The 26488-nt window shown below is 41.5% G+C and overlaps 1 protein-coding gene across 6 annotated transcripts in view; it reads left to right on the forward strand.

Annotated features, from left to right (window-relative positions):
- col16a1 (collagen, type XVI, alpha 1) overlaps window positions 1–26488 on the forward strand; it is a 76853-nt gene that overhangs the window by 27090 nt on the left and 23275 nt on the right. For 4 of the 6 annotated variants that reach the window (XM_061740987.1, XM_061740991.1, XM_061740992.1 and 1 more), the window contains exons 6-42: window positions 260–541; window positions 2043–2123; window positions 4185–4250; window positions 7511–7543; window positions 10740–10775; window positions 10874–10924; window positions 11042–11074; window positions 11188–11229; window positions 11635–11673; window positions 11771–11833; window positions 12743–12787; window positions 12882–12977; window positions 13259–13297; window positions 14148–14192; window positions 14283–14318; window positions 14407–14529; window positions 15228–15263; window positions 16662–16697; window positions 16930–17058; window positions 17218–17262; window positions 17634–17669; window positions 17775–17828; window positions 19478–19528; window positions 19616–19750; window positions 20653–20688; window positions 21596–21703; window positions 21976–22098; window positions 22182–22235; window positions 22322–22363; window positions 22606–22641; window positions 22723–22776; window positions 22867–22935; window positions 23032–23085; window positions 23425–23451; window positions 24414–24464; window positions 24729–24773; window positions 24941–25012. In XM_061740987.1, coding sequence (XP_061596971.1) covers window positions 260–541; window positions 2043–2123; window positions 4185–4250; window positions 7511–7543; window positions 10740–10775; window positions 10874–10924; window positions 11042–11074; window positions 11188–11229; window positions 11635–11673; window positions 11771–11833; window positions 12743–12787; window positions 12882–12977; window positions 13259–13297; window positions 14148–14192; window positions 14283–14318; window positions 14407–14529; window positions 15228–15263; window positions 16662–16697; window positions 16930–17058; window positions 17218–17262; window positions 17634–17669; window positions 17775–17828; window positions 19478–19528; window positions 19616–19750; window positions 20653–20688; window positions 21596–21703; window positions 21976–22098; window positions 22182–22235; window positions 22322–22363; window positions 22606–22641; window positions 22723–22776; window positions 22867–22935; window positions 23032–23085; window positions 23425–23451; window positions 24414–24464; window positions 24729–24773; window positions 24941–25012 — 2403 coding nt within the window. The remainder of the gene's footprint in view (window positions 1–259; window positions 542–2042; window positions 2124–4184; window positions 4251–7510; window positions 7544–10739; window positions 10776–10873; window positions 10925–11041; window positions 11075–11187; window positions 11230–11634; window positions 11674–11770; window positions 11834–12742; window positions 12788–12881; window positions 12978–13258; window positions 13298–14147; window positions 14193–14282; window positions 14319–14406; window positions 14530–15227; window positions 15264–16661; window positions 16698–16929; window positions 17059–17217; window positions 17263–17633; window positions 17670–17774; window positions 17829–19477; window positions 19529–19615; window positions 19751–20652; window positions 20689–21595; window positions 21704–21975; window positions 22099–22181; window positions 22236–22321; window positions 22364–22605; window positions 22642–22722; window positions 22777–22866; window positions 22936–23031; window positions 23086–23424; window positions 23452–24413; window positions 24465–24728; window positions 24774–24940; window positions 25013–26488) is intronic. The other 2 variants (XM_061740988.1, XM_061740990.1) reach the window with 2 other exon arrangements.

A 26488-nucleotide genomic window follows, 5' to 3' on the forward strand; every position in this document is an offset into this window, starting at 1 on the left:
CTACGAATCTGAGACCAGATTTAAATACTTAGAGTGTATGATGGATGGAGGCTAAGTTGCCTCATTAAGAGTGATTGATTGGCTGTACTGCTGGCGTGTGTAATTAATACGTCTTTCCTTTTGCCTCTCCTTGCTCCTGTGTTCTGCAGTTTTTGTTTAGTGATAGTTTCGTGTGTAGTAAATCAGACAACATCATTGCCACCCATCTTTGTCCCGTGAAATCTGCTCATCATCATCTTCATCTGCTCCACAAACGCAGCTCTCGGTGGACCTGAACGGGCCCGACCGCAGCCTGTCGCTGCGGGCCAGGGGGGCAGACCCGGCGGCCGACCCGGTGAGCGTCATCTTCACCGGGGATAGGGTGAAGGCGCTGATGGACCTCCGCTGGCACAAGCTGGCCCTCAGCGTGCAGCGTGGCGCCGTCTCCTTCCTTGTGGACTGCAGCTCCATCGAGACGAAGCCCCTTGAGCCCCGCGGGGTTCTGGCAACAGACGGACACACCCTGCTGGGAGTCCGGGCGTCAGACGCTGGGCCAGTGCAAGTATGGAACAAATTACACTGTATTTACACAAATAAGCTGAAGACTTTATGATAACATGCGTTTCATTTTAGTTTTCATCACTATTACTTGTCTTAAATTTTCTGCAATGCTTTAACGTTAAACACGACACGCTTTGTATGTGTTTGCATTTGAGTCACAGACTCCGACAGATGTTCATTTTTCATTAAGAAAAACAGTCATTTCTCTCATGTTTAACACTAACAGGAAGATTGTGTACATAAGACAGAATTCTTTCGTAATATAAGATGAGTACATTAGATTTAATCTACAGGAGGTTTAACTTTTCTTCCACTTTGAATAAAACTGAAACTCCCCTTTAATTTAATTGAAAAAAAGCCTCCTCTTTTTAGCAGGGCTTTTATTATGAAAGATAAGAGATTGGACTAATACAATGAGCTTCTGAATGACTGAATCAAACAGCCTCAAAGAAGGATAATCATAGTTCATATTTAATATCATGTTTCTGATTCTTTTTCTTTTATAATTGATTGAAAAAGAGAAACAGCTTCAAAATAAAACCCTGCTAGAGTGAGACCTGCACGATGTTTGTTGTTGTTTATTTGCTTGTTTTTGGCCTATAGTTAAAACCTTGACATTAGAAAATAAAAACAAACAAATATGGTATTTACACTATGAAATTAAAATGCAATCGGACATCGATCTTTGAAATGCACCATAAAAATAGTCAAATCGGGCCTGGAACAAAACACCGCTGTGGACCCGTAGATCTGAAATGGCAGCAATGAGATACGGTTTTCTGTCAGTAAAAGCGTGAATTTTGCATAAAAACAAACCTTTGCATATTGAAGACGTCTCAGAAATTAAACGTGCATGCATTTGGCTCTTTGATAAATCAGATTAAACATACATTTTGTGAGTGCCCTGTCTTGCAATGTAAATGTCATCTAAAGTGACTGCTTGGACGTATGGTGACCTTTACTACCAAATGATCCCGATTAGATCAGCTGCAGTGTAATATAACTCTGTGTACCCTCACAATATGGAAGTTTACCTAGATGCATTTATCCAGCTGAAAGTATAGAACCCATTTTCCACAATAAAAGTTTAAGATTCGCTGCGTGTGTTACTGTGTGGGCGTTTCTGGTTATTTGTGTTCATTGCTGTGTTGTCCAGAAAATAAAATGTGACCCTGAGATGTTGCACGCTTATACAATCTTGACTTAGCGACCTTTATAGAATATAAAGGAACCGCTTATGCCGATAAACAGTTAGCTGGCTTAGTTACGATGCAGGAAAGGTATTTCATTAGTGCAGAAACAAGCATGTGCATCTGTGTGTGCATTTATGTGCTCTCTGACGAATAGCTTTCCCAGTCCTTTCTATAAATGAGAAAATAATTGTCTCTCCTAATCGTGTTTATTGCCTCATTTAAACTTGTAAAAAGAAGAACATAAAGCCTTGTATGTGAAACACTTCATGTTTGAAACTCTTTTCTTCGTCCTCCTGATCTCTTTCTCAGATGGATGTTCAGCAGGTGACGCTGTATTGCGACCCCTCCCTCGCCATCCAGGAGTCGTGCTGCGAGATCCCCGGAGCTCGGGTGAGAACGGAAACCCTTTCTATTTGTGACTAACGTCGGAAGAATGGAGAAAAAACCTCTGTCCGGCATCTCCGTCTGAATGCTGGGCTTCACTGTCGGTGCAGAAGAAAAGAAAACCTTCAGTGCTACGTTTTGTACAACCTCTGACTGTGAACACCAACAAGAAATTGTGTTTACACTTGTGGATATAAAACATTAGACAAAGGATTGGTAGAGTCAATACAACAAACAGTGCAAAAAAGCAAGTGAATGCAGTGAATGCAACAGAGGAATTTTCAATTTCTCAGAAAAATGTGCAAGTATAAACTAAATAATTCTGCTATATTTACAAGTCAAGATGCCCTGTTTGTTTTTTTCCAGAGCTTTTGAGTTGATAGTGACTTCAGACACCCAAATAAATACTTTCAAGCACAGGGCTAGTTAGTTATTTTCATACATTCCTCATAAACAATAAGCACAGAGTCCCCGCTCTTTCTTGATATGAACTTTTCCTTCCACAGTAGACAAACACAAATATTGCTACATGCCATTTACCTTTAAAACCACTAACGCAATATACTTGGTATTAACAAGACCGAGACTTTACCTAAACGGACCAGGGAAGCTAAATCTTCTTATTTACTTCTGGGGGTTGTTCAGCAGGGCTTTGTCTTTATAATGCAATACTATTTGTTTTGTCTTCAAACTGATTTTAGGCGGTCAGAAATCTGCAGATTTCATGCACAGGAAGAGCTCTTTTTATGTCACCCAGGCTGGTACTTAACGTGCACTCCTACAAGTGTAAGCAGCTTTCTCTGGATGCGATTTGTAGGATTTTATATAACTTCTCTTCTGTGTGCCCCAAAAAACTGTGATTGGCAACTCTTTTGTGCGATGATTATATATTCCTCGGCTTCATAAATAGCATTTTCTCCAGTTTCTTTGTCTTTATAGTTCTCTGTCTTTCTCTTGCCCATCCCCCGTTTTTTTTTTCTTTCTTTTTGTCGAAGCTAATGTTTGGGGAACTGAGAGAAAAGCCTTGTGAAATACAAAACAGATTCAGTGGATTCACAGTGTGATCGGCTATAAGAGGAATTGGAAACAGGCAGTTCTTGGATTTATTTCTTTATTTTTTTTAAGCCAAAAATATTTTTGTCCTTAGTCAACTTTTCGACAGAATTCTCCGGGGTGTCTGCGCTCACGTCTCTCTCTTTGTGCCTGCACACGTGTCTCCTTTTCACCACCTAACGAGTGTATGAGGAGGGGACGCAAAGTCGGGGGCGGGAAGATTCCTCGGAAGTATGAAAGTCAAGTCCTCCGCAGGAGGGACTGCATGCTGTAAAATTGATTAAAGGCTTAAGGAAGGAAGCCTTTTCTCTTTAGCTTAGGCATGTGTGCTGCGGGTCTCCCTGCAAGCAGCGTTTACATCCCAGCTGAAAAGTGAAAGAGCAGTTGTTCAAAAATTGTGTCTGTTATCATTATAAAACGCAAATGAAAGGAGTCGTCACATTGCCTCACCCTTCAACTTTAGTATCCTCATGTGATGAGAATGGTGCCCCACTATATTCATTTCTCCCTTCCTTTGGTTCAAAATGGAATATATGCAGAGTAGGGCTGTGCGATTAATCGATTTTAAATCTAAATCGGATTTATTAATCAAGACGATGTTAAAAAAAGGAAAATCGGAAAATCGATTTTCCTTTTTTTTGCATCTGGCTGCATTACAGACAGAGCTCGTCTAGTCATCTTTGTTTGGTCAAGAAAATTGTAAATGTTGTCACTTTACTAAACTCAAAGAGGATTTGCAGTATCTTTCAATTGCACTTCATTCCCAATAGGGACATTTGTTTGCTATTTTTCTTTAAAAAATAAAGATAAAATATTTGAAAGAATTTATTCCATTGTCTTTTGTAGTTTTACCAAAAGAAATCGAAATTGAAATCGAAAATCGGGTTTTCAGAGAAAAAAATCGGGATTTTATTTTTGTCCAAAATCGCCCAGCCCTAAAACTGTGTGCTTTGTGGCCAGTGTGAATGTTGTTCAGGTGAACATTAAGAGTACGTCTTTTCCCCTGTTTTGCAGTGCCCTGCCGATGCCCCCAAGAGCCGGCGTGCTGCAGAAAATGAGCTCGACACCTCATTTAATCAGGTAAATCACAAATAACCAGCATATACACCCACACACACACAATGCTTTGACACAAAAAGAAGCCCATGTGATCCCTCTCATACTAGCCTGACTCTATATGCACACATTTTTTATGTTTTAGGTTAAAGGAATATGTGTGTTTAGCAGTTGGAATGGGTTTTGATGTATGGAGGAATGTAGGAGTCGGGGGATGGTGGAGGAAAGCTTGGACATCTGGGATGAAGTGGAGATGGGGAGTGTGCCAGAACGAGCCCAGAGGACAGAGATTCTGTCTGAAAGGCTGCAGGTTGGCCGGGTCAGGGAGTCGCCGTCAAGGACAATGCGGGGAAACGTGAGACTGGAACTGGACTGGACTGACGTTAACAGAATGTGTAACTCTGAAGGACGTCACGGATGTCGCATCCTCCGGGATAAACAGGCGAGGAACCGCCTGTGATCAGGGCACAGTTGGAAGAAAAAACATCCGCTTCTGCTGGCACGCGGGATGCAGAGCACCCCTTACTGCGGCTCCCCTCGCGAGGATCTGAGAAGCAGTTCAGGCACAAATTCGAGCAAATCTGCCGTCAGGAGTGATCACAAGTCCAACTCTCCCATCAGGAAAAGGCTAAACTCACACATCAACAGACTGAGCTGTCTCAGATGCTTCAGCTGGCAAAGGAACGCCGGCCAGCTTGCCAGCTGGCGTAGATTTTTCCATTTGAAAGTAAACGGTGATACAGTATGAAGACATGCCTTTTCTTCTACTCTTAAGTTTGTTTTCACATACTCTAATTTCTAAATTATTAATAATAAGGCTGTACATCCTGTTATTTACTCACTCGGGTCTACTGTCTGTTACACACTAATCAGTCATATCGATGCTTCCAACTAGAAGACTTGCGAGCTCTCACACTGCCGACTGACTGTTCTGATATTGATACATCTCCTCTCGTCTTAAGGTCAGGGCAAGGCGTATGAATTATTCACAAGTGCATAAAAAACAAACAAAATATATTGCAAGGCTATCATTCATATTAAGCTTGGCATTGTTATGAAAGCTCGTGCTAAAATACCAGGAGAATAAGTTCAGGAGACGATGGGGTTGAGCAAATTTCTGCTTTCATCTTTTATACGCTGCAAAAACTCATTTCACGAGGAAGAAAAACAAACTCGTTAGACCACTGTTTCACACTTTTTTTGCTAGTTTTTAAGAATTCTAGTCAAGGAAGAAGCTCTTAACCCATGCACATGGACTTTTCTGCTCAAAACAAGATGATTTCGACGAGATTCATGCAATTTTATGCTTATTCCTGGAGGGGGCTGTTTTTGCCGTGTAGCTGGTAATCTCAGCAGGAACTCTGTTGTTGCTAGATGCCACATATGTGTGCATAAAGTTGGTTACTTGAGAGTGTTTTGTCCTAGCATTGTCTGTGCTCATGCTCCTTTGCATGTCTCATATTGCGTTTTGTTGCATTATGGGAGCAAAGATTCCAGCATGCATCCAGATGTTCCTGAGCCACAGCATGGCTTTCATTAAGCTGAGCCTTTCTAAACAAGCGCAGGGTTTCTTTGGGGTAACTATTGGCAAAATACCCTTCGTGTGAATATGTATTTGTTGGCTAATTTAAGTAGCCTTCACAGTAAAAACAACCAGTTTTCTCATGAAAGTCTTCTGATACTCCACACAGAGCTCTTAAACTCCACCAGCTAATGTTATCGAGTAAAACACCAGAATCTGAGCAATGCTGTTTGAGTTGAACTGTGGGTAATATAAGTCCTGGATTTTGACAAGGTAGGAGAATTTTAGGCGTTAATCTCATTTGCCTTCCTGCAGAGCGGACTGTGTGGACGGAAACGGTCAACACTGAAGGGCCGACTTCTGCTACGAGTCTGTAAGAAGCACTTTCCAGACTCTGAGCTTTTATTACTGGCAGAAAACATCCCGCTCGTCTCTCATATGAACTCCTGCAGTGACACTAATGCAGTTGTGGGTGCTCGGCCAAAGAGCCCTGGATCGCTTCTGGAACTTGCCTTTAAATGGGCCTCCTGAAAGTTCAAAGCAGTGCAGAGCACATTCCTAGCTCCCAAAAACCGGTGTTTTAATCTAACATAGCTGTGTGGAGCATCTAAGAGAGGGGAGATGATCTGTTGTGCAGCAAGCAACACGCATAGCCCATTGAGATATTACAGGCATTAAAGTTGCTGTTTATTCTTAGCCGAGATATTGAAGCCTTTTCTACAGCGTCTGGTTCAATAAATGAAAGCTGCCGAGATTTAAAAAGCTTCAATTTTTGTGTGTAGTCAACAGAGGAGCAATGACACCGTTCTCTAAACATCGTAGATGAGCTATGTTATGCTCCTTTTGCATGTCTCATATTGTCTTTTGTTGGATGAGCTTGTTGAAATATTTGTTTAACAAAAAATAACCAGCGATAAAAGCCACTAAGAAGCATCAAACATGCTCATGTCTGAAAAATGACATGGCACAGGCTGGGTTTTTACTGGGTTTTTTTTTTCACTCACGTAACTGTGGGGAATGGGCAGTGTGAGGGGATGCAGGTGTAAACGGTGCTTAGATCTGTCCGTGTGGGATGGGATCAGTCTAGACTGATAATTGGACCAGGTAGGAACAGCCCCAATATCCGCCCACAAGTTACATAACTGTCTGAACAATTCTCCAAGGAGATGTGATTCATTACTTTAAAAAGTGCCAGGAGTAGGACCTTGCAGTTTAAGGTTTGACTAAATAGATTTTACTTGTTCCCAAGTCTTCATCCATTTATCCCCTCGTAATATTTACAGTGGAAGACTATACTGTATGTTTGGATGTGGATCCTCAGAGTTCTTCATGAGTATTTTTCAGTTCTGTTGGCTCTGGTTGTTCATGGCCGCTTCACCAGTTCAGAGAGACGTAACAGGTATAAGTGACGACTGTGACTTGTACTGTTGAACTTTTATACTGAACCTCATCTTCTCGTCATGTTTAACCACTTTTCTTTGCAACACTATAAAAAGAGAAGGTCTGGTACAGGGCTTTGTGAACAGCAGCTTTGACCCTCTCACCCACGGTGTGTCTTTTATTCCAGCTCTTTAAGATTTGTTTTTAATTTACTTTACTAAATCCAGTTCCCAATGTAAAGGTCGTCTAGTATTCAGAGTCTTCTTTGTTGCTCTTTTCTCCCTCTCAGTGCCTCAGTGTCTGTCGACATGGTTTTTTAAAGATGAAGTACGGTATAACAACACCTCTAATTTTCTGTGCTTTGTGTTCTTGTTTCCACCAGGACATTTTTGCATCCAAGGACCTTGCAGATAAAGTATGTTTTACAGTTCACACCTGCACACACACACACACACACACACACACACACACACACACACACACACACACACACACACACACACACACACACACACAATTTAACATCATCGCTTTTTAAATGAGACATACTGGATAACATCCTGGCTTGAAATAACAAGGATAAAGGAACTTCTCATTTAAAAAAGACAAACCTATTCTCTGTTTGCACTCTGGTTTTCTTTGCAGAGGCCAAAAAAACAGACATTTCAGGCCAGGCTATCTATTTTCCACTCGGTTCCTTTTAGAGAGCAGAATGGAACATTGACAAATTGCGAATGAGAACGAAGCAAAAAAGTTAAAAAGTATGGAAAAAGTTCATGGTATGAGACTCCAAAAAGAGCCACCTAAGCAATTGGCAGACTATGCTCAAAACTCCCTCTTTGTTTTGAGTATTTTTTTTTATCAAACCACTTCAACCACTATATCTCTATAGAGGAATGAGTGAGAATAGCCACTGTATTGTTTGTCTATATAGTGGATTGATGTTATTACATATGTATGTATATATACATATACGCATGTACAATGCTTGACTTTTATTTTGAAAGAACTAGGACATTGTCCTCGTGACCCAGCATGCTCAGTCGTGGAATTGGTTTGGCGGGCGAGCTGGAGGGAGGAGTCTGTGAATACAGTGGCAGTCAACTTCGACTTCAACTTCCTTTTATTGCCACGCGGCTAGGCCAGAGAATTAGTTAGTCCAGTGCATTACCATCTTTTTAACCCGGTCCAGGGTCCGTGATTGGCGTGGGAGCCTCCAACGTGTATCAGCACGTACCACTGAAAATAAAATGTGTCGTCCACTTGCGCTACGCTTTTTTTTCCTGCCTTTCTCACCCCTCTGCTGACTGGAAACAGACTTGCATCCAATTACACGCAGGGCCTCAGTGGAGAGTTGCTCCTGCCTGTTAATTTTGTCATTCACCTACAGTAGACATGTTCTGTTCACAAATAGGATCCAAAACTCCAGGCGCTTCATTATGTCGCTCCCGCGTGTGCTTACTAAGGCAGCACGCCGCCTCTCCTGACTCCCTCAATTTAGGTTATTACCTGGGTTGGAGCACGCATGCTCGCCCGCCGGGGACCACACTTGCAAGGAAACAAAAAAAGATTACATTTGGTCAAATAACACAGGCAGCTTTCTTTCTTTTTTCTTCTTTTTTCCCTCCCAGAAGAGCAGACGACCTATAGCACTCCACCGTTAATATAAGCTGATATTATGAAATGTTCCACAATACTCACAAATACACCAAGCTGCATGTGAATTAATGAGATATTGTACACAAATGGTTGGAATTTGTGGTGAATGGGGTGACTTTGGAAGCCCGAACCTTAAATCTCGGTCAGTGTGGCATGAGCTGCTCCCGCCACGCTTCGCCAGCCAGTCCCTAACCTCCGCTGAAGCTTGTTTCCTCTACGTCGGTGCATCTTGGTTGAGTGAGTGAAAAGGTTCTGCTCCGCCAATCGGCAGGGATTTATCAACACACCAAGCAAAAGGAAAGAAAAGGAAATTGTCACAAAAGGATGGTGATAAACCAATAAACGGAAAAACAACGAAAACTCAAAACACAGCAGAATGTCTGTGATTTTCAAAGACTTTTGAGTGAACATGATAAATTAGACTCTGTTACAGTTAAACTAATTGGTATTTTCATTTTAATGACAGGTAAAATGACTATTTGTAATGTGAGCGTGACAAACACAGTGTAGTTGTTACCTTATAAACAGCTGTAGGTGTTTGCAGGTATTTTATGATGGGTTGATTATTGTCCGTTTATTAAGCGATCACTAATGGTGAATTTTATGTGTTTTATGGGATATGTAGTAAGCAGGAGAAAAGTGGCAAAAAGTTAGTATTTTTATTAATTTATCCCCAGAAACTTTAGCTAACGGACAAAAGGGGGGAAAAAAAGCTCTGCAAGTACTTCAGGTCTCGTGTAAAATCAAATAAATATGCGTCTCAGGTGCTTTCAAGTTTTGCTGAATCCTAAAGTGGTAACAAAAACTCAGGGTGAAGTTCTCTACAAAGCTATCGTATTCTTTGATTTTGCACAGTTGGAGGTCAGGAGTTCCAATTTCCCATTTATCACAAAGAGCAGCATTGTGTTCCTCTCCGTCAGCTAAATGTAGTATAGGAAGCTGCTAACGAACACAACTCCTCAACCCCCAAGGTTTTCTGAATCATCAGCTCTATAAAACCTTTGTCTCTGCATCTGAATCAGATATGGAACGTCTCGCTTTTATTATAAATGGTAGTTTCTTCCTAATTACTGCAGATGCACGATACGGCGGTTCTAACAAAAAGACAGGAGAGAAGGCACTACAAAAGACAACGTGAATGGGTTATTAAATCAATCAGAATTACCTGAGACTTTTGAACACTGCAAAATTATCTGACAACATAACTGCTACGCACTTTTCACTTTTAAATGTAAGAAAACGCTGCCTGCCGGGCTTGAAATGGAGGTTTATGGGGGCTTGCATTAGCCTACAACTACGGATGAGAGCCAGGAAATAGTGACTCATTGTTGCAGCTGTTTTAGCCAGCCATTGATAGATTTGTGGTTCCTAAAAATCAGAGGGAGAAAAAAAAAAGCCTGAGAATTACACATTGTCTCCGTGCTGCTACAAGGCCTCTTTCGTTGTCTCAGCAAGCTCATAGTCACTGCTTCAGCATATTGCACACTTCCTGGTGTGTGAAAGCAAGGCTCCAGGAAACACTGGATTGGAGATTTCAGCTTTAATTACCAGCGTCTGCTAAAAATGCTTCAGTTATTTATAATGACTGCCCTTATTTGGTATGTGCATGTGACTCCATGCATGTCTGTGCCCTCCTGTGAGCAGCAGCTGGTCCACTCACTCCTGTGCTGTGGGAATTAGACATTCCTATTGATCTCCTGCTCCCATGGGAGGCGTGTGCGTGCCGTGTGCACGCATGCTCGCGTGTCCTCAAGTGTGCCCACTTGCACTCTTCTCATCCTCTCCTCGTTGCTTAGTGCAGCAGCACAGATTCAGCAGCTTAGTTCTGTGCAACAGTGCCCCCACCAGGTGAACGGTGGAACTAAAAGACGCCCACTTTCTTCACAAACTCCTCGAGAAGATGATGAATAAAATATGACAATAAATCTTTCCTTTCTTTTGTGTGTCTGTAGTGTGCTGGTTGTTTATTCCTGAGTAGGGAAGAGAATGTAAGGATCACTGATCTTTACTTGCATTTCTTTGCAATAGATCAAGTCAATGTTATGAAACCAGGGAGTGTGTAACTGTCTGCGTGTGTGTGTTACAGGTAGTAAACTTCCACGGGGATGCTAGGTTGAAAGGGGAAAAAAGAGACCATGTGGGTGTGAAGGATAATTACATAATCCATATCAAGTGTAAAAGTTGCTAGATGCTCATAGACATGCTTTATGTTTCGCCTCCATTCCTCTTCTCTCTCTCTCTCTCTCCACCTCAGAGTGCGGACTGTTCCAGCTCCCATTCAGGTCCAGTAAGTAGCGTTTATTTTGTTTTTTTATTTGGGATGCAGTACCTTGGTTCTGAAATTGTCACCAAAAGTGCTGTGTGACATGCCCACATGACATGACATGTCTCTAACCTCAGTGCGCAGGACCCAGAGGGGAGAAGGGAGAGAAAGGCGAGTCGGTGAGTGCCAGCATTCTGCTAGGGGTTACTCTAGCTCATCCTTTTAGCGTTTAAGTTTAAAATTATAGGCAAAACCTTATTTCTAAGCATTCAATAATGCAATTGGTTGTGTAGTTGTCATCCTTTGCACATTTCTTTACCAGCGCTTGGTTAATGAGCACTTATATGCATGAATATGTGCATATATTTTGCTTCTGCCCATAAATTATGATTCTGTGGGGAAATATGTGCATCTATCTCAACCGTTTGACAGGTTGTGTGTAAATTTGGTCCACAGGGGTGACTGGTCACTTTGTGCTTGTTTTTTTTTTTTTTTTTTAAACCCACGCTTCAGTGGTGTGTGTTTTGTCTCTTTTAGAGTCAGTTCATTGATCTGAGCCTTGTTTACATCCCTTATCTCCACAGGTGACGGCTTCCAACTGGGGCGAAGCGGCGGCGTACAAGGTGAAGCAGCTTAAGAAAGTTGCGGTGACGAATCGTGACGGTTGGAATGATCTGCACAATTCAATTGTGACCTCTTGTGTCGTTGCGCTCCATCCAGGGAGAAAAAGGACAGAAGGGAGAGATGGGTCTGCAGGGCCTGACGGGCACGCCGGGCAGGGATGTAGGTGTTTGTGTTGCTTTTCTTTTGCATGAGAATGAGAGCACCGCAATCGTTGAAAGTTTCTCCCGGGTATTAAACCAAAAAAAAAAGGCAGTTCGCTTTAAAAATGTTTGCTATAATTGTTCCCCTCCACTCGCAGGCACACACATTCACCAGCGCAGCCGCCTTTATCAGGCTTGAGAGGATATTCAGTAAATTTATACGGTATTACTATTTAAGCTCAGACTCCCATTGATACCTTGCCCCCCCCCCCCTCCTCCTCTCTCCCACTGCGTTAAGTCTGCCTATTAATGCCTGTTAGATTAGTCTCGAGCAACAAAGCTTTCACGATCAATGCTGCCTCATTGACTGCGCTGTTCGTCTCTCACACAGACAGCCATTTATTCAGGCATACTAAAACCTTTTAATCTTTCCTGCAAATTGAAATTATCCTGTAGATGTATAAAAACTTTAGTTGAACAATTGACGGCATGTGTGTGTGTGCTCTGAGATATTCCAGCAGTCTTGGCATTAAACATATCCACATTTCGCCGTTCCCTGGGCTAAGTGCTTATCGTCGCCAAATGGATTTGGTGGAGGATAAATTTTCCTAAGCCTCGAATCCACATGACATGGTGAATATGAATGTGCTTGTTGATGTTGCTCGAATCAGGCAGGCAGAAAATATTGCATATGAGCCCCCTTGAATATAATGCGTCTCCTGCTGTCCATCTCCCCGATGTAAAATGCCAAACACATGAGTCAAGTCAATATGCATTTTAAGAGATTTACAGAGCCGTGTTGGGGGGGGGGATTTCAGCAGAGCTCGTCGGATATCGCTGGGATGACTCTGATTGTACCAGTTGATAATGATCTCCACTGATGTTGACCTCTCGCTCTCTGTCTTCTCTGTCCGTCTTCATTTCCCAGAGTCGAGTGGGGTCTGTCTGTGTCGTCGGCCCCAAGGGACAGAAGGTCTGGTGGCATTCATTCCTGTCAGACACATTAAGTCCGGTTCTGATTCAATACATTGTCTGTTCATTCTTTTTTTTTTCTTTTTTTTTCCCAGGGTACACCAGGTAAGGTGGGTCCCGAAGGGCTGGCCGGGGAACCAGGGAAGCCCGGACTTCCAGGTCTGCCAGGAGTAGGAAGGCCAGGTCCTCCTGTGAGTGCAGTTCTTCACAAAAACCCTTTTATTGAATAAAGAATACCACGTACCGGTAGCTTATTAGACATCATTGGTGTGTTTATCTCTAAGTCTTTCTACTCCTCTTTGATATGCAGCCAGCGTGTTCAAAACATGGTTTTATGAGAGATACTTCTAAAGAACCTGGCTTGGCAGAAGTCCTTTTTTTCCTAGCAGATCTCTTGTCTTTGATAAAAGACTGGACACATCCTAAAAAAGCCTTTCAGAGTACTTATATGCTTCCATGCATTTCCTGACAGGGTCCCCCAGGTGGACCGGGTGGTCCAAAAGGAGAAAAGGTAAGCCCGCATTTGGGAATTTGACTCATTATTTTGCATTCCTGTTAGCTGCTTCCTTCCTGTCCAAAAGTTAAAATCAGAAAGTTGGATGTATGTTCAATGCAGTATGTATTGCTGTAATGTAAAAAAAATGCACACACATATTCATGTTCAGGGGGAAATGAATGAATCAAGACTTCAAATATGAAGATATTTGTAACATCAAAAAGTTACAATGCACCAGTTCAACAGTTTACTTGAATAAAGAGTTAACAATGATTATTATTGTGTGGTTAACTATGATAAAATTAATGTTTCATGATAATTATGTTAGAATAATGGATAAAAGCTTTTAAAATATTTTATATTAGTGGATAAAAAATATATTTAAAAAAATGTGAACAATATCTGAAAATATTGTTGAATATTTGGAATAAGTGAGTTGGAAGAATCTGATAAAAACTCCCATCGTAAAGTTTTGACTCATAAGATCATGGATCTGCTGTTGAGTTTTAATTTTGTAATACGTTTTACCCATGAGAGAAAAAAAAACAAACAAAATGACACTAACATGTCTATCATGGAATATTACTGATGCTAAATGTTTGATTAAATGTTTGACTGGTTTTAATGCTTGTGGCAAAACATAAAGATGTATAATTAATTACTGTCAAGCACAAATATTACATGAAGGCTAATCTAAATAACAAGGATTTTAAATAACGGTAATGAAAGTAGCTCTCATCGGATGACTGATATGGAGCTTCCTTGCACATACCTGATAGCATCGTGCAATTATTAGTCAATTTCAAACATCCCGAGGCTTTTTTTTTTTTAAGGATGGTGTTCAGTATTTGTTTGTGTTTAACAGGGAGATCTGGGACCTTCGGGAAGCGATGGATCATCAGGAGATCCAGTGAGAGACTCTTTTAAACAATGTATTCAGTGATGCATGCGTGAGCCACCGACAGATTTCAGTGTTTGACGGAGATTCCTCATTTCATAGGGGCCGAGAGGACCAGTTGGGACTAAAGGAGAAAAGGTATAACACGTAAAATGCCATTGATCCCTTGTCTGCATGACGGCGTGATCTCTCTCATCAACGCTTTTCGTTCCCGCCACATTTTCAGGGCGACCCATGCGAGGTGTGTCCAGTGCTGCCTGCAGATTTGGGCAACACCGTGGCTTTGCAAGGGAAACCGGGCCCTAAAGGAGAGCCTGGGGTGCCAGGAGTAGGAGAACGAGGACTCCTAGTAAGTATATCAGACTTTAATGAACAGTGATGTATTCTGCACCTGCCGGGAAAGTTCAGTATTACATTTTAATGACCTTTTCCACATGTTTTATTGGAGTTTTGTGCACACTCTCTGTGATTTCTCTGACAATTGAAACTCGGGCACTTGTATGATTCGTATATATACATGCATAAATTGAATTTGCCTCATTATTCCGAGGAAAAGTAGGGCGTTTATTCTTACCTCGCGGTTGTGTAAGTCTTGCGGCGTCGTAGCAGCTCACAGGGAGAAGCTCTGATATGTTGTCAAAAGTTTAGTCACCGCGGCGAGCGTCGTTTCCTAATGAAATCTTAACACGGTTGTCTCTCTCTAATGACTTTAGACTCAGAATACTGTGCATTCTCTTCCTCTTTTCTCCCCCCCCTTCCTTCCACATCTCCCACTTACTCCTGCTGGTGAAATAGAGAATGATTTGTGGAAGGGGGTGAGGGGCATTGAGTATAAATCTTGAGCCTTATGAGATTGTCTGCGCAACGATTTCCAATAGTGCCAGCATCAATCTGTCATACCTGGTTAGGGCAGAGGGAGAAAGAGGTTGTTGCAGCGTAGCAGAGAGGGAACGCTAGATGTGACCTCTCTCTCGCAAACCTCTGGATCAAAACCACTACTCTTTCCCATCCTTTCTTTTTAACCTTTTTCTTACCTGTATTTACCAGGGGCCTCAAGGTGTGGACGGAAAAGCAGGAGAGAAGGTATGGACTCGTTCATTTTCAGTTTGTGCTTAATTCATATTCAGGGGAAGTGTGACCCGTACGCGCTCATCTGCCTTCCTACACACCCAGATATGCCAGCGTCAGCATTATGGATGAGTCTCTCTTAAAGCAGATGCAAGCGAAACAAGCCGAAGCAAACGTCATAAAAATGCAAAAATGAAAGAAGTCCAAAGTTTACACACACACACACACACACACACACATACACACACACACACAGATTCAGCACCTATGTGTGTAGGTCTATATTTATGGGCAGAGGTTATAAATATGCACACAGTCCTTGTTACTTTGAGACTAGTAAAGTAGAGATTCAACATATTTTTTGTGGCAGATTAAAGCTGTAAAAGAGGAAATATGGTCATTTTTTGTGCTTTAAAGCATATCATTGTTTCTGAAGTGACGTCTCAATCAAAAACTCCAACATAACACGGCTTCTTTGGAGAAAATTTATCATTTAGTTCGATACAGTATATCGGACCATTTATAAGCTATTTTTTTAATAACTGGCACAATCAGTACCAGAAGAACTGGGTATGAAGCAGAGGCGCTGGTTTCGCTCTGGTGCATTTGGGCAAACCTGAAACGTTTTCAGCAGACTGAGGCGGGACCCTCTTCCTGCCTGCGGCCACAGAGAAGAAGAAATGATCGACAGTCGCTTATCTGCGCTCGGCGGTTCTATTTCAGACGTTTTACTTTTGTTTGAAGCTGTTGTATTGAGTTTTGATGATGCTGTGGTAAATATGCTGTTGCAGCGCTGCAAACTAAATGTAGGGCTTTGAAATAATCGAGGTATCAGCCTTTACTGAGCAAAGAAGTGAAATGGAGGACAAAGCGAAAAGGAAAAGAACAGGCTGATAACAGGAATCCATCAATTAACTCAGAACACTTTATGTATTTGTGTGTACAATCAAGTCTAATTATTGTTATTATAGTTTTTTGGCTTTATCCATTTTTTTGAAAAAGAAAAAGCAGTGCAGTACATAATCCTGATCAGAGAGACGACTAAAAAAATAAGTATTTTTTTTTTTAAATTAAATAAGTTACTAGGTCATGCATATTGACCAAAAATCCCCAGAAATCACATTATAAATTGGCAATCAACTGTCCATCAGCCATTGAAAAACTCTTTGATTTGTTTGGTGCTGTGACATCACAGACCAAGATGAGAATAAAGCTGTCCAGCTTTCCCTTCTTTACCTCCACCCAGCTTCCCATGATGCTGCTGACGTACAGTAACAAATTATGTTTTTACGTTCCATGTCTGCTCATTTTAGATGAACATGAGCCAAACTGCTGAATGCTGCCCACCCTCACCCTCACCCTCACCCTCACCCTCACCCTCACCCTCACCCTCTTTTTTGTATGTTTTGGCAGGGAGAACCGGGATCAGATGGCACCAAAGGAGCAAAGGTCAGCTTCACGTCCGTCTTGTTATGATTGTTATAATTTTGGGGTGTAGACTGATCTACAAAGCTGTCAGCCAGACTGAAAAGCTGAAATGGCTTTACTATGCTTTTGTGTTCTCAATCCTGTGTACGCTACACCTGCTTAAGCCACTTTTCAACTCTTTTTTTGCTTTTTTTCCTTAACACATACCTTATTTTAATGTGGATGATCATTTTAAAACAATCTCTGGCTTTAGGGAGAGCCATGCTCCGTGTGCCCCACCCTGGGAGAACTACCCCCTAATCTCTTCCCTGACGTCGCATCCCAAACTATGACACAGCGAGGCGAGAAGGGAGAGCCTGGGATTGGTCAGAAAGGAGAGCAGGTGAGTCTTCAACTTACAATGATATAAAAGTACAACATGTATGAAAACAATTGACCTTTTTTTTTTTTTTTGCCTTCATCAGTCTGCTTCTGTGCATATATGAGCTGTGATTAATACCTTCATCAAAGTTATATTCTGTCCACTTTCTCTGCTCCAAAGGGGGAGCCGGGAAATGTAGGTCTGTCTGGCCCGCAAGGCGAGAAGGTAAGTAACATCAAAATGAAGTAAGAACTAAGAGAAGCTGACCTCAATTGCAGCCATGGCTTGTAAAAGAGGAACTAGCCCAGTAGGTTTCTGAGTGGGGCTCTTAATAGACTTCATCAGGAAGATAATCACAGTGGTGCACTGATTTTCGAGCCTCAAATTGTCTTCCACAGGGATTTACCTCAGCACGAAACTTATTAACGAAAAGCCTCGGTATTCAAAAACCAATATCATTTGACATGGTTGCCTGTAGGGTGCAACTTCCTGTGAAGGGAGACTTGCCAATTTAAAAACCCATCCTTTTTTATCATTTTGTAAAACCCTATCTGTTTTTTTTTTTTTTTTTTTTATATTTCCTTGCCTGTCTGCAGGGTAATACAGGCAGCATGGGAGCTGATGGTAAGCCGGTAAGTTTCAGTCTTAGTTTAAGCTCCATTTCTTTGAAATCAAATGTTTTGATTTGCATTCTGGTGAAGAAAAAAAAAATCTAATGAATTTTTACTATTTGACAGGGGAAACCTGGACAAAGGGGACCCAGTGGTAAGGATGGACAGAGGGGTGCAAAGGTAGGAAGAAACATGGCAACTTTTCTTTCAGTGGATTTTCTATGAAAAAGATATTTTCCGATCATTCTTGAATTTTGCCTTGAGAAGGCTGAAATGGGAGAAGCAAAAGAAAATGATTATAATTTTTCAGACCTTGGTTCCTCTTGCATGTTGTTTTGATTGTATTTCTTTAAGGTTTTGTTTGCATTGAGTAGCCACTTCACGCGATATGAAGTACAATTGCTTCATGTTGCACCACTCAGCCTTGTTAAGCTCTTATCTCGGATGGCTTGAAAAGGGAAAAATTGTTATTGTAAAGTGGCGAGCCATTCCTCTTGTTTGTATCCATTATAAGCCTCATAGAGGCCGAGTTATTGGTCTGTTTTCACAAGGATAAACTGCAATGTGTGCAACCTCTCCATATCCAGACCTTTTTATTCAGTAAAATCCTCTTCAGTAAGGTCTAGACACAAATGTTGATCAAGGTTTCGGACGAGCAATCGTTTCAATGAAGGGCAGCTCAGCTTGCAGCGAGACTAAGACTAAGACTCCTGCAGTATAAATGGCTGATGAGGATGTATATAACCCCCGTCAAACTCCACCATATGTCTAGTGTATTTCCAGATTTTTGAACTAAATGTGAAAATGAAAAAAGGAACCCTATAATGCCTGAGGATACAGACACTGGAAATAAGTTATCAAGTGTTTGTCAGAGGTGCTTAACATAAAAATTCCTCGAAAGAGAAAAAAAAAGACTAAGAGATTGATGAACAACAGCTTTGCTCAACAGCTCTTCCCTGCAACTGCTCCAACGTGCCCCGCCTCCACGCTGAAGCTGTCTATTACATGTCTCCATATTTTAGCCTTCGCTGACGCACTATTGTTGTATTTCCCTGCATTTTCCATAGCTTGATACGACTTTTTAGGGAAAAGCAAAGTCATGTAAAAGATGTAACCACATGAAGTCACAAGACTTTGTTGATCGTGCGCCTTCTCTTGCAACAGTCACAATCGACAGTAAAGGTCAAATTTTCTCCTGAGTTAGTAACAACCTAATTGTGTAAGTTAACGTTGGCCATAAACCGATATGGTTATATGACATGTTGTTGTGAGGAAACTCTGATAGCATAAACTCTTTAACTCATTTATGGGAGAAAAAACTGAATGAGAAGCAGTTAATTAAATAACAAAATCCATTGAAGCATTGCTGAGTTTTTCATTAGTGAAACTTTACCTCATAACATTAACAATACTTGACTCAATCTAAGATCTTAGGATACACCCTAATTCTGGATGTTGTGTAATGACTTTATCAGCATCGGTGTGAATTAGCTTTTTAAACTGTAAAAGGTCCTGTATTCTATAAACTTACAGCAAAACCTCATAATAGGAAAAAAATCTCTTCAAAACAGGATTTAATAAGCTGCATGAATCAGCTACAGTTGTGAAAACTCTGAATTCATCAAAACTAATTTCAGTTCACAATCAATCTTGCACTCAGCTAAACAGATCGATTCCTCCCAGGGATATTGATCATTTATTATTGTTTTTTTAATGATTTATGTTGGTTCTCCTCGACTGCTCATGCAATGAAATGAATCCCACCCACGTTGATATTACTTTGCAATAATATCATTTTATGACTTTGGTATGATATTTATTTCTTTAAGGGACAACCCGGGCTGCCTGGCGTGGGTCAACCTGGCGTAAAGGGTGATAAGGTAAGAGTAGGTAAATATTGTCGTTTTACATGTTTTTAATGGATGTGTAAAACGAGCTAACCTTCCTGGCTCCCCTCCCTTCCCCAGGGTGAGTGCGGTGTCTGCCAGCCAGCCGAGGTCGGCAGCAAACCTGCTGGCATCCAGATGCCTGGGGGAGTAAAAGGTGAACCGGGCCCTCCGGGTCCACCTGGAGCTCCAGGTCTCGGGGCTGAAGGCAAACAGGTGCGTCGGTTCTCTTGCCATGAATGAATATTAACTTGATGAAATTAATACACATTTCTGTAACGCTGCACAGGTTATTTTCAGTATCTGTAGCAGGTATTTGAGTTCTGTAGTAGAGAAGAACTTTGTGCCAGATGGAGCTTTATGAGATTTTAGATTTATGTCCCCAAGTTTCCCTTTACCGCTGTGTCAATCGTCAGTTATTGACCAATATAATCTTGGCGACATGATGGTGTGGAAGAGCAGTGAGGTCCCTGGCTTGATTGTATGTCTGTTTCAGAGTGCTCCATCATCCCCTCTATCATCCCCTCCATCATCCACTCCATCACCCACTCCATCCTCCACTCCCAGTCCAAATCCATGCATGCTAGAAGTTTGTCTCTTTGTGGTGGACTGGCAACCTCTCCAGGATGGACCATAGCTCTCGCCCTTTCATTTCTAATACTTTATTGTTTTCATTATTGTGTATTTGGTCTTAATACCTGCATGGAAAAATAGAAGTTGACCAAATGGAAACTAGAATAGTGTCCTCCCTTACAAGACAGCCTAATAACAGTAAAAAAAAATAAAAAATAAACAATACAAATTGAATTAAATTTAAACAGAGTCATGTTCTATTACACCCATTATTCACGTTCATAAGAAATAGCAACAAGTTGTATTCATCCTTTCAAATACCACTGCAGATTCTTGGCATCCTTAAAGATAAAACAGATTAAGTGCTCTCTTAATGAGGCTTGTGGTGCTGAAAGATGTTACCCTTAGAGTATCTCAACTCATAACCCATTTGTTTTTTTGTTTTTTTGTGATAAGCTTTATGTCAGCAGTTCCCATGATGCCTGAACAAATAGAGACTTCCGGAGTACATGCAGATGACTGAGCATGTTTTTTTTCTCTCACAGGGTCCAGAAGGTCTGGTTGGTGCGAGAGGAGAAAAGGTATGTTTCCTGTTTAAGTCCCTTGCAGAACTCCTCTCTATATTTAAAAACACTATTCTTCTCCAGGGGCCCAACAAGAAAAGAAAACAAACTAATGAAGCTCCTTGGGCATTCTGTCCGACTTTGAAATAACTCCACTTACACTTCCAAAAATCTGACTTTGTCAAATAATCTGCTGAAAGACCTGAGGAAGGCCTTTTGAGAAAGTCAGACATTCTTAATTAATTTGGAATCACTGCGACCAAGAATGTCTGCAGGAGAACAGAATGGTATAATATTTCAGCCCTTGCAGACACACTCCGGCTCATGCTTCATTTTAGACCACCAAATCTGTTGCTTCGGACATTTTCATTACTTTACCCCAAATCTGAGGTATAAATCTGCCACCGGCAGACATAGGCTGCTTTAAATAACCTTGAAATTCTGCAGGAATCACTCCAGTGCACCTTAAAAATAAAGCTGGCTAGTTACTGGAATACCGAACCTGACTCCATTGTCTGTATTTTGACACCAAAATGATTCTTTTTCTGTTAATGTCTACCTAACCCTTTTCTCATCTGGCCAAAAAAAACAATAAATACATAAATAAAAAGGTTGCTTTTTGGTAAAAATCTGACATTAAAGCTGCCCTATGAAGCTGTATTGGAAAAAGCAAATATAATTGCTGTGTCCATCAACTAAATACATTGCTTTTGTTCCTCACATTTGTCAAACTATTTTATGAAAAACAAAATGGATGGCTAAGCTCATGTTTGCTGAAAAGCCCAATTTTTCAATTCTACTAATGAAATGTCTCTTAAACTCATCAGAGCACAATGTGTGGCATTGAACAAACAAAATAAACTTATGCTCAACAAAACATGACTTCCTGTCTCAGTTTTTTGTTATCATACTTCTGTTTTACCAGGGTGAACAGGGAGAGCAAGGATTCAATGGATTTGATGGCGCTACTGGAGCCCCAGGACTTCCTGGAGAGTCCGGTCAGCAAGGACAAATGGGTTTTAAAGGAGAGAAGGTACATGGACTGTTACCTGAACCAAAAAGTTTGACTGAATGGCTAATTAGTATCTTCCTTTTAAAACTAGGTTTCTTTGTATTCTAGGTTTCGTATGCAGTACTCATGTGTCATGTTTAGAACACATATTCTTTAGCAGAGCCTGCATGATCAAGATGTTTTTTTTTTTGTCTGTGGACAGCTAACTTGATGTAATGACACAGAGTGTTGTTTAAAAATAGAAACTATTAGGCAAATTAAGTTGTGTTGACGGTTTGGACTCTTTCCCCCAGGGGGATGCTTGTACCAGCTGTTCTGCCCCCGGCGCTGTCCTGGGTGACGGGGTTGCTGTTCCAGGCCCCAAAGGAGAGAGAGGAGAACCTGGACCGTCAGGCGCAGGAAAACCTGGCAAGAATGTGAGGGGACCTTGTTGTTTTTTTTGCGTGCATCTCTGTGCTTTGGTAACGGCTGCTGTTAAGTTACCGAATCCTCTTTTCAGGGAAAACCAGGTTTACCAGGTGCACAGGGCTCTCTTGGTCCCAAGGGAAGCAAGGTATGTATGTCCATATGTTGTGTTGTCTTTCTGAGTGCACACAGATAGTTAGATCTTTACATGTACTCTTATCACCGTCCCTGTAGGGAGAAGCCGGGGCTCCAGGAGTCGGCCTTCAGGGACAACAGGTACGGCTGGAGAGCTCTGAAAGGAATAAAACCAACAAACAAAAAAGAAAAACATTAAGAACCATTAAAGAAGTCCTGCCTCATAGAAAAATTGTGAACTTTAACCAACAAGCACGGATGTTTGGTCACTTTCACTCAAATCCTTGGGATCTTTTCCTTTCCTCTTTCTGTTTATTTTGTCTGCTCAACAAAATAAATCTTTTACTTCCTCTAATGTTTGATCTTTTTTCTTTTTTTTACAGGGTATAGAAGGACCGAGAGGCCTCCCAGGGCTTGTCGTAAGCTTCTTTCATACTTCTAAACTCCTACTTTTCTACTTTTCATGCTGAGAATGTGGTTTAATCAGTGCACCTTGGCAGGGAGGTCCCGGCGACAGAGGATCATCTGGCCCCGTCGGCCCTGCAGGGGCAAAGGTAGCGTCAAGCCGCGGAGCCGGAATCCAGGTTATCAATATGCAAATGGAAGATGTCCAAACTCTCACCTCGACTGTTTCCTTCTCATAGGGCTCCAAAGGTGAAGCGGGTCTTCCTGGGCCACAGGGTCCCCCCGGTTTTGGAGCAGAAGGACCTGCGGTAGGATAGAAATGTGTGCTGTGGTGTGAGCTTACAATGTAACACTTCATTTTTTTCCCTTCGAACAATGTATCAACTTTACTTTTTAAATCACAGGGTAGAGACGGCGCCCCCGGCTCTATAGGGCTGCCAGGAGCGGAGGGCCGACCCGTGAGTATCCTCCTTCCTTTATTTTCTTCAAGTCTTCATCCGTTTCAGTGCCGTTGTTTATTCAAGAACTGGAGTAAGAAATCCATGCAAGCTAACTCTGGCGTCTGTTCAGTTTTAATTTCCTTGGAGCTTGCTTGGGAATCGTCCTTGATTGAGGCATTCTCTGTAACCAAGGATAACCGCCTCGATCCATAAATGGGGCGATGTCTGCTCCCATCTTATCCTCTGTGCCCTAATCAACGCTCAGCTCCCTGCCCCCCCGTGAGCTCTCCTCAGAAACAACAAAGCAAAAGTAACTGTTTGTCTTCGTGTGTTTGCATGTGTTTTTTTCTTGTGCAGGGACTTGATGGGGCTAAGGGGGACAAGGTAAGTCTACCGTTTTGTTTGGATGATGGGAACTGGAGGGGTTTGATTATAAGTGGGCGGAACAGACGGTAATTGTGAGAGATGGCTCAACACCTCACAACCCCACCCTGCCAGCAGATGTACACACACACACACACACACACACCCGCACACACATACACGCACGAACGTCAACCTGCGGCCACAGATAGAGTAGCAGCAGAGGTGACAAGTGTACTATTGCTGGCAGACGAGGAGTTTTGGGGGGCCTGAAGAGGGAGAGTGTGAATGGAGACTATTAATTACTGCACGCATCACAGCCACCCGTCCAGACTGACACTGAGAGGAAGGGAGAGATGAAGAACCAAAGGAGGCAGGGCTTAAGGGGCAGAAATGAGAGACACAATCTTAATGAGGGCTGATTTAAAAGGAAGAATTAAGTTAAGAAAGACAGGGAAAAGCAAATAACAGGAAGAAAAAGTAAGAAACAACATTTGGCGAGCCTTCACATTCTGTTAGAGAGGTTGTCGCGTTTCTGAGAAAGCCCATGCTTTCTATAAAAGTTTGGCACGGGTGAGTGCAAGTGCTAACTGTAGATCAGGTGGTGTTGGGACTTTCTCTTGTTAGCAATGTCGTTAAATCTCTGCATCAAAGTACTACACTGCAAAAACAGCTGGAGGATAAGTCAGTTATTCCTAAATCTAGTCAGTATTGTCTTATTTTAAGCAAAGGATATCTCTGACGATGCAGTAAGAAACATCCCTTGCTAAAACCAGCGAAAACTAGCTAATAAGCTGAACTAGTCTGTGATTTTTTCAGTGTATTGAACCGTACACAGTATTAATGTTTTACGGATAATTTGATGTCACATGGCATTTTTAAGGTCCTTCAAAATAGCAGTTCATTTTAAAACAGTATGTTTCTTTTGCATGTCTTTTTTACTGAAAAAATACAAATTCTGATAGCTTTAATGTGCATTTCAGGGTCCACCAGGAGAGTGCAACTGCGTAACGCTTTCAAGTGTAGGGGGACCTGTAAGTACACACATGCACAATCTGGAGGGAACACTTGTGGACGAGCCGGTCATTAAAAGAACTATCGTGCATCTCTCTTTGAGTCGTACTGCAGCACAGTCTCAGCGGGTTCAATTTGACTCCACGGGAGATGAATTGAGAAAAAATCTAATAAAAATTGGGTTATTTCTCCTTTCTGTGTGTTTTGACATTTGTTTGACGTTTATTTTTACATTTACGTTGTGCACCTTAGCTACTCTGATTTTGACTATTCTTGCCTTCCAGGGACCTCGGGGAACTTCACTTACCAACTGGCAGGCAGGGCCCCAGGTCTGATCTGTCAGCCAGCAGAACTTCTCTGATAACTTGGGCTTTGTTTGAGAGTTTTTTACCTTGCAATGTTTAATGCTTAAAAAAAAAATATCACAATGATATTCAAGTTGTGTATTGGGGTGAATATTTGACATTGTTTGTTGCCGTGGCTTGATATTCTGCAGGGACCACCAGGACCTCCGGGCCCTCCTGGCCCCCCTGGGCCTGGGGGAGATGATGGAATCCAAGGACCACAGGTGAGAGAAAGGGACTGTTGGATATTTGTAAGGACACTCCTTAAGTCCAATTCAAGAGCTGCTCCTTTTGCCGGAATTGAACGGGGAGCTAATCACGGCAGTGATGGAAAGTTTTCGGACTCCTTTGAGTTTTCCACCTTTATTTATGTTTTGGACTCATCTTAAAAGGATTTCATTTTTGCCTTCAATGGCTGATTAAGAGCAGTATTTTCAAATGTATTGAAATTAAACACGTAGAACTTGGTTAAAGGATATTTGCTGAAAATAGCTGCCAAAAAAAACAAAAGCTCTTCTTTAAAAGATTCCTTCATTCTTCTTGGTCACATCATTCAAGTCTTGTTCTGCAAAAAAATCATTCTAAGTACAAATCTCTTGCTTCCAGAAAAATAGACTATATAGATGAATTTGGTAGTTTTAGAAATGTCTGTCTTACCCCATTGGGAGAGTTCATTTAGCTTAAAATGAAATCGTTTTGACTAGAATTGGGAATATTAGACTCGTTGAAGAGGCGCCGTTTTCGCAAGGTTCCAGGTTCAATGTCTTAGATTTCTTTTAGCTTATCCACTTTGTTTTCTTGACAGCTTTGACTTTGTTGTTTAGTATAAACGCAAACCCTGCCAATTTGGCATCCATGACACTTGGGGAAGGTTTTCACGCAGTGTTTTTTTTTGAGCTAATCGACTTTACAGAGGCATCTAGCCTCCCAGATATCCCGGAGATCCCTGCCATGTTGCCGTCTATGACTGAAGAAATGTTTTGGTAAAGTGGTGTTTGCTGCTTTCATCTATTCACAACATTCGGGAGATTAGGCAAAGTTGTTTTTCTTTTTATGCATTAAGAACAACATTTGCTCCATGTTTTTTTAAAAGGCATTTCCAGACTTTTTCCTTCTCAGAATGATCAGCGCTGCTCGGCTTTGAAGCACTTAAGTTAGAGCTAATACATGCAAATAAATAAGATGCACAAGGCTAAAAAAAAGGTCTGAATGTGTATTTTGGAAAAATGATGTTGGCCTGGGCTTATTTGACATTATACTGAAACAATTCCATGTTGAGTCTGAAACATAAAACCTGGAAAAGTTGAAAGGGCCTATGAACTTTCTGGTGGCAGTATACAGTCTGATTTATGCTTTCAGCTTGGGCCTTTGGGTATATGCAAAGGCTGTGGCCTGCTTTGCATCCTTACGGGTTAATAAAGTCCATAATATGCATGTAGGAAATGCACTGACAATATTTCAGGTGTGCGTGCAAAGGCTTGGTCTTAAATAGGTTCAGAAGCAAATCAAGATTTTGAGATGCACTAACCCATCTGGTGCTTCCAGCTTTAACCCATGTGGTAAGCATCTGAACAAGCTTTCAGAATGTCAGCTAAGACATAAACAGTTATTTGAAGGTCTAACTTTAAACGTGAGACAGTCCATAAATCATCCAAAGCTTTTCCAAAGCGTGCCTTCAAATAATCTGTCAAATTTTAGTA

This window comes from Cololabis saira, chromosome 15 (assembly GCF_033807715.1).
Source record: "Cololabis saira isolate AMF1-May2022 chromosome 15, fColSai1.1, whole genome shotgun sequence".
NCBI classification, from domain to species: Eukaryota; Metazoa; Chordata; class Actinopteri; order Beloniformes; family Belonidae; genus Cololabis; species Cololabis saira.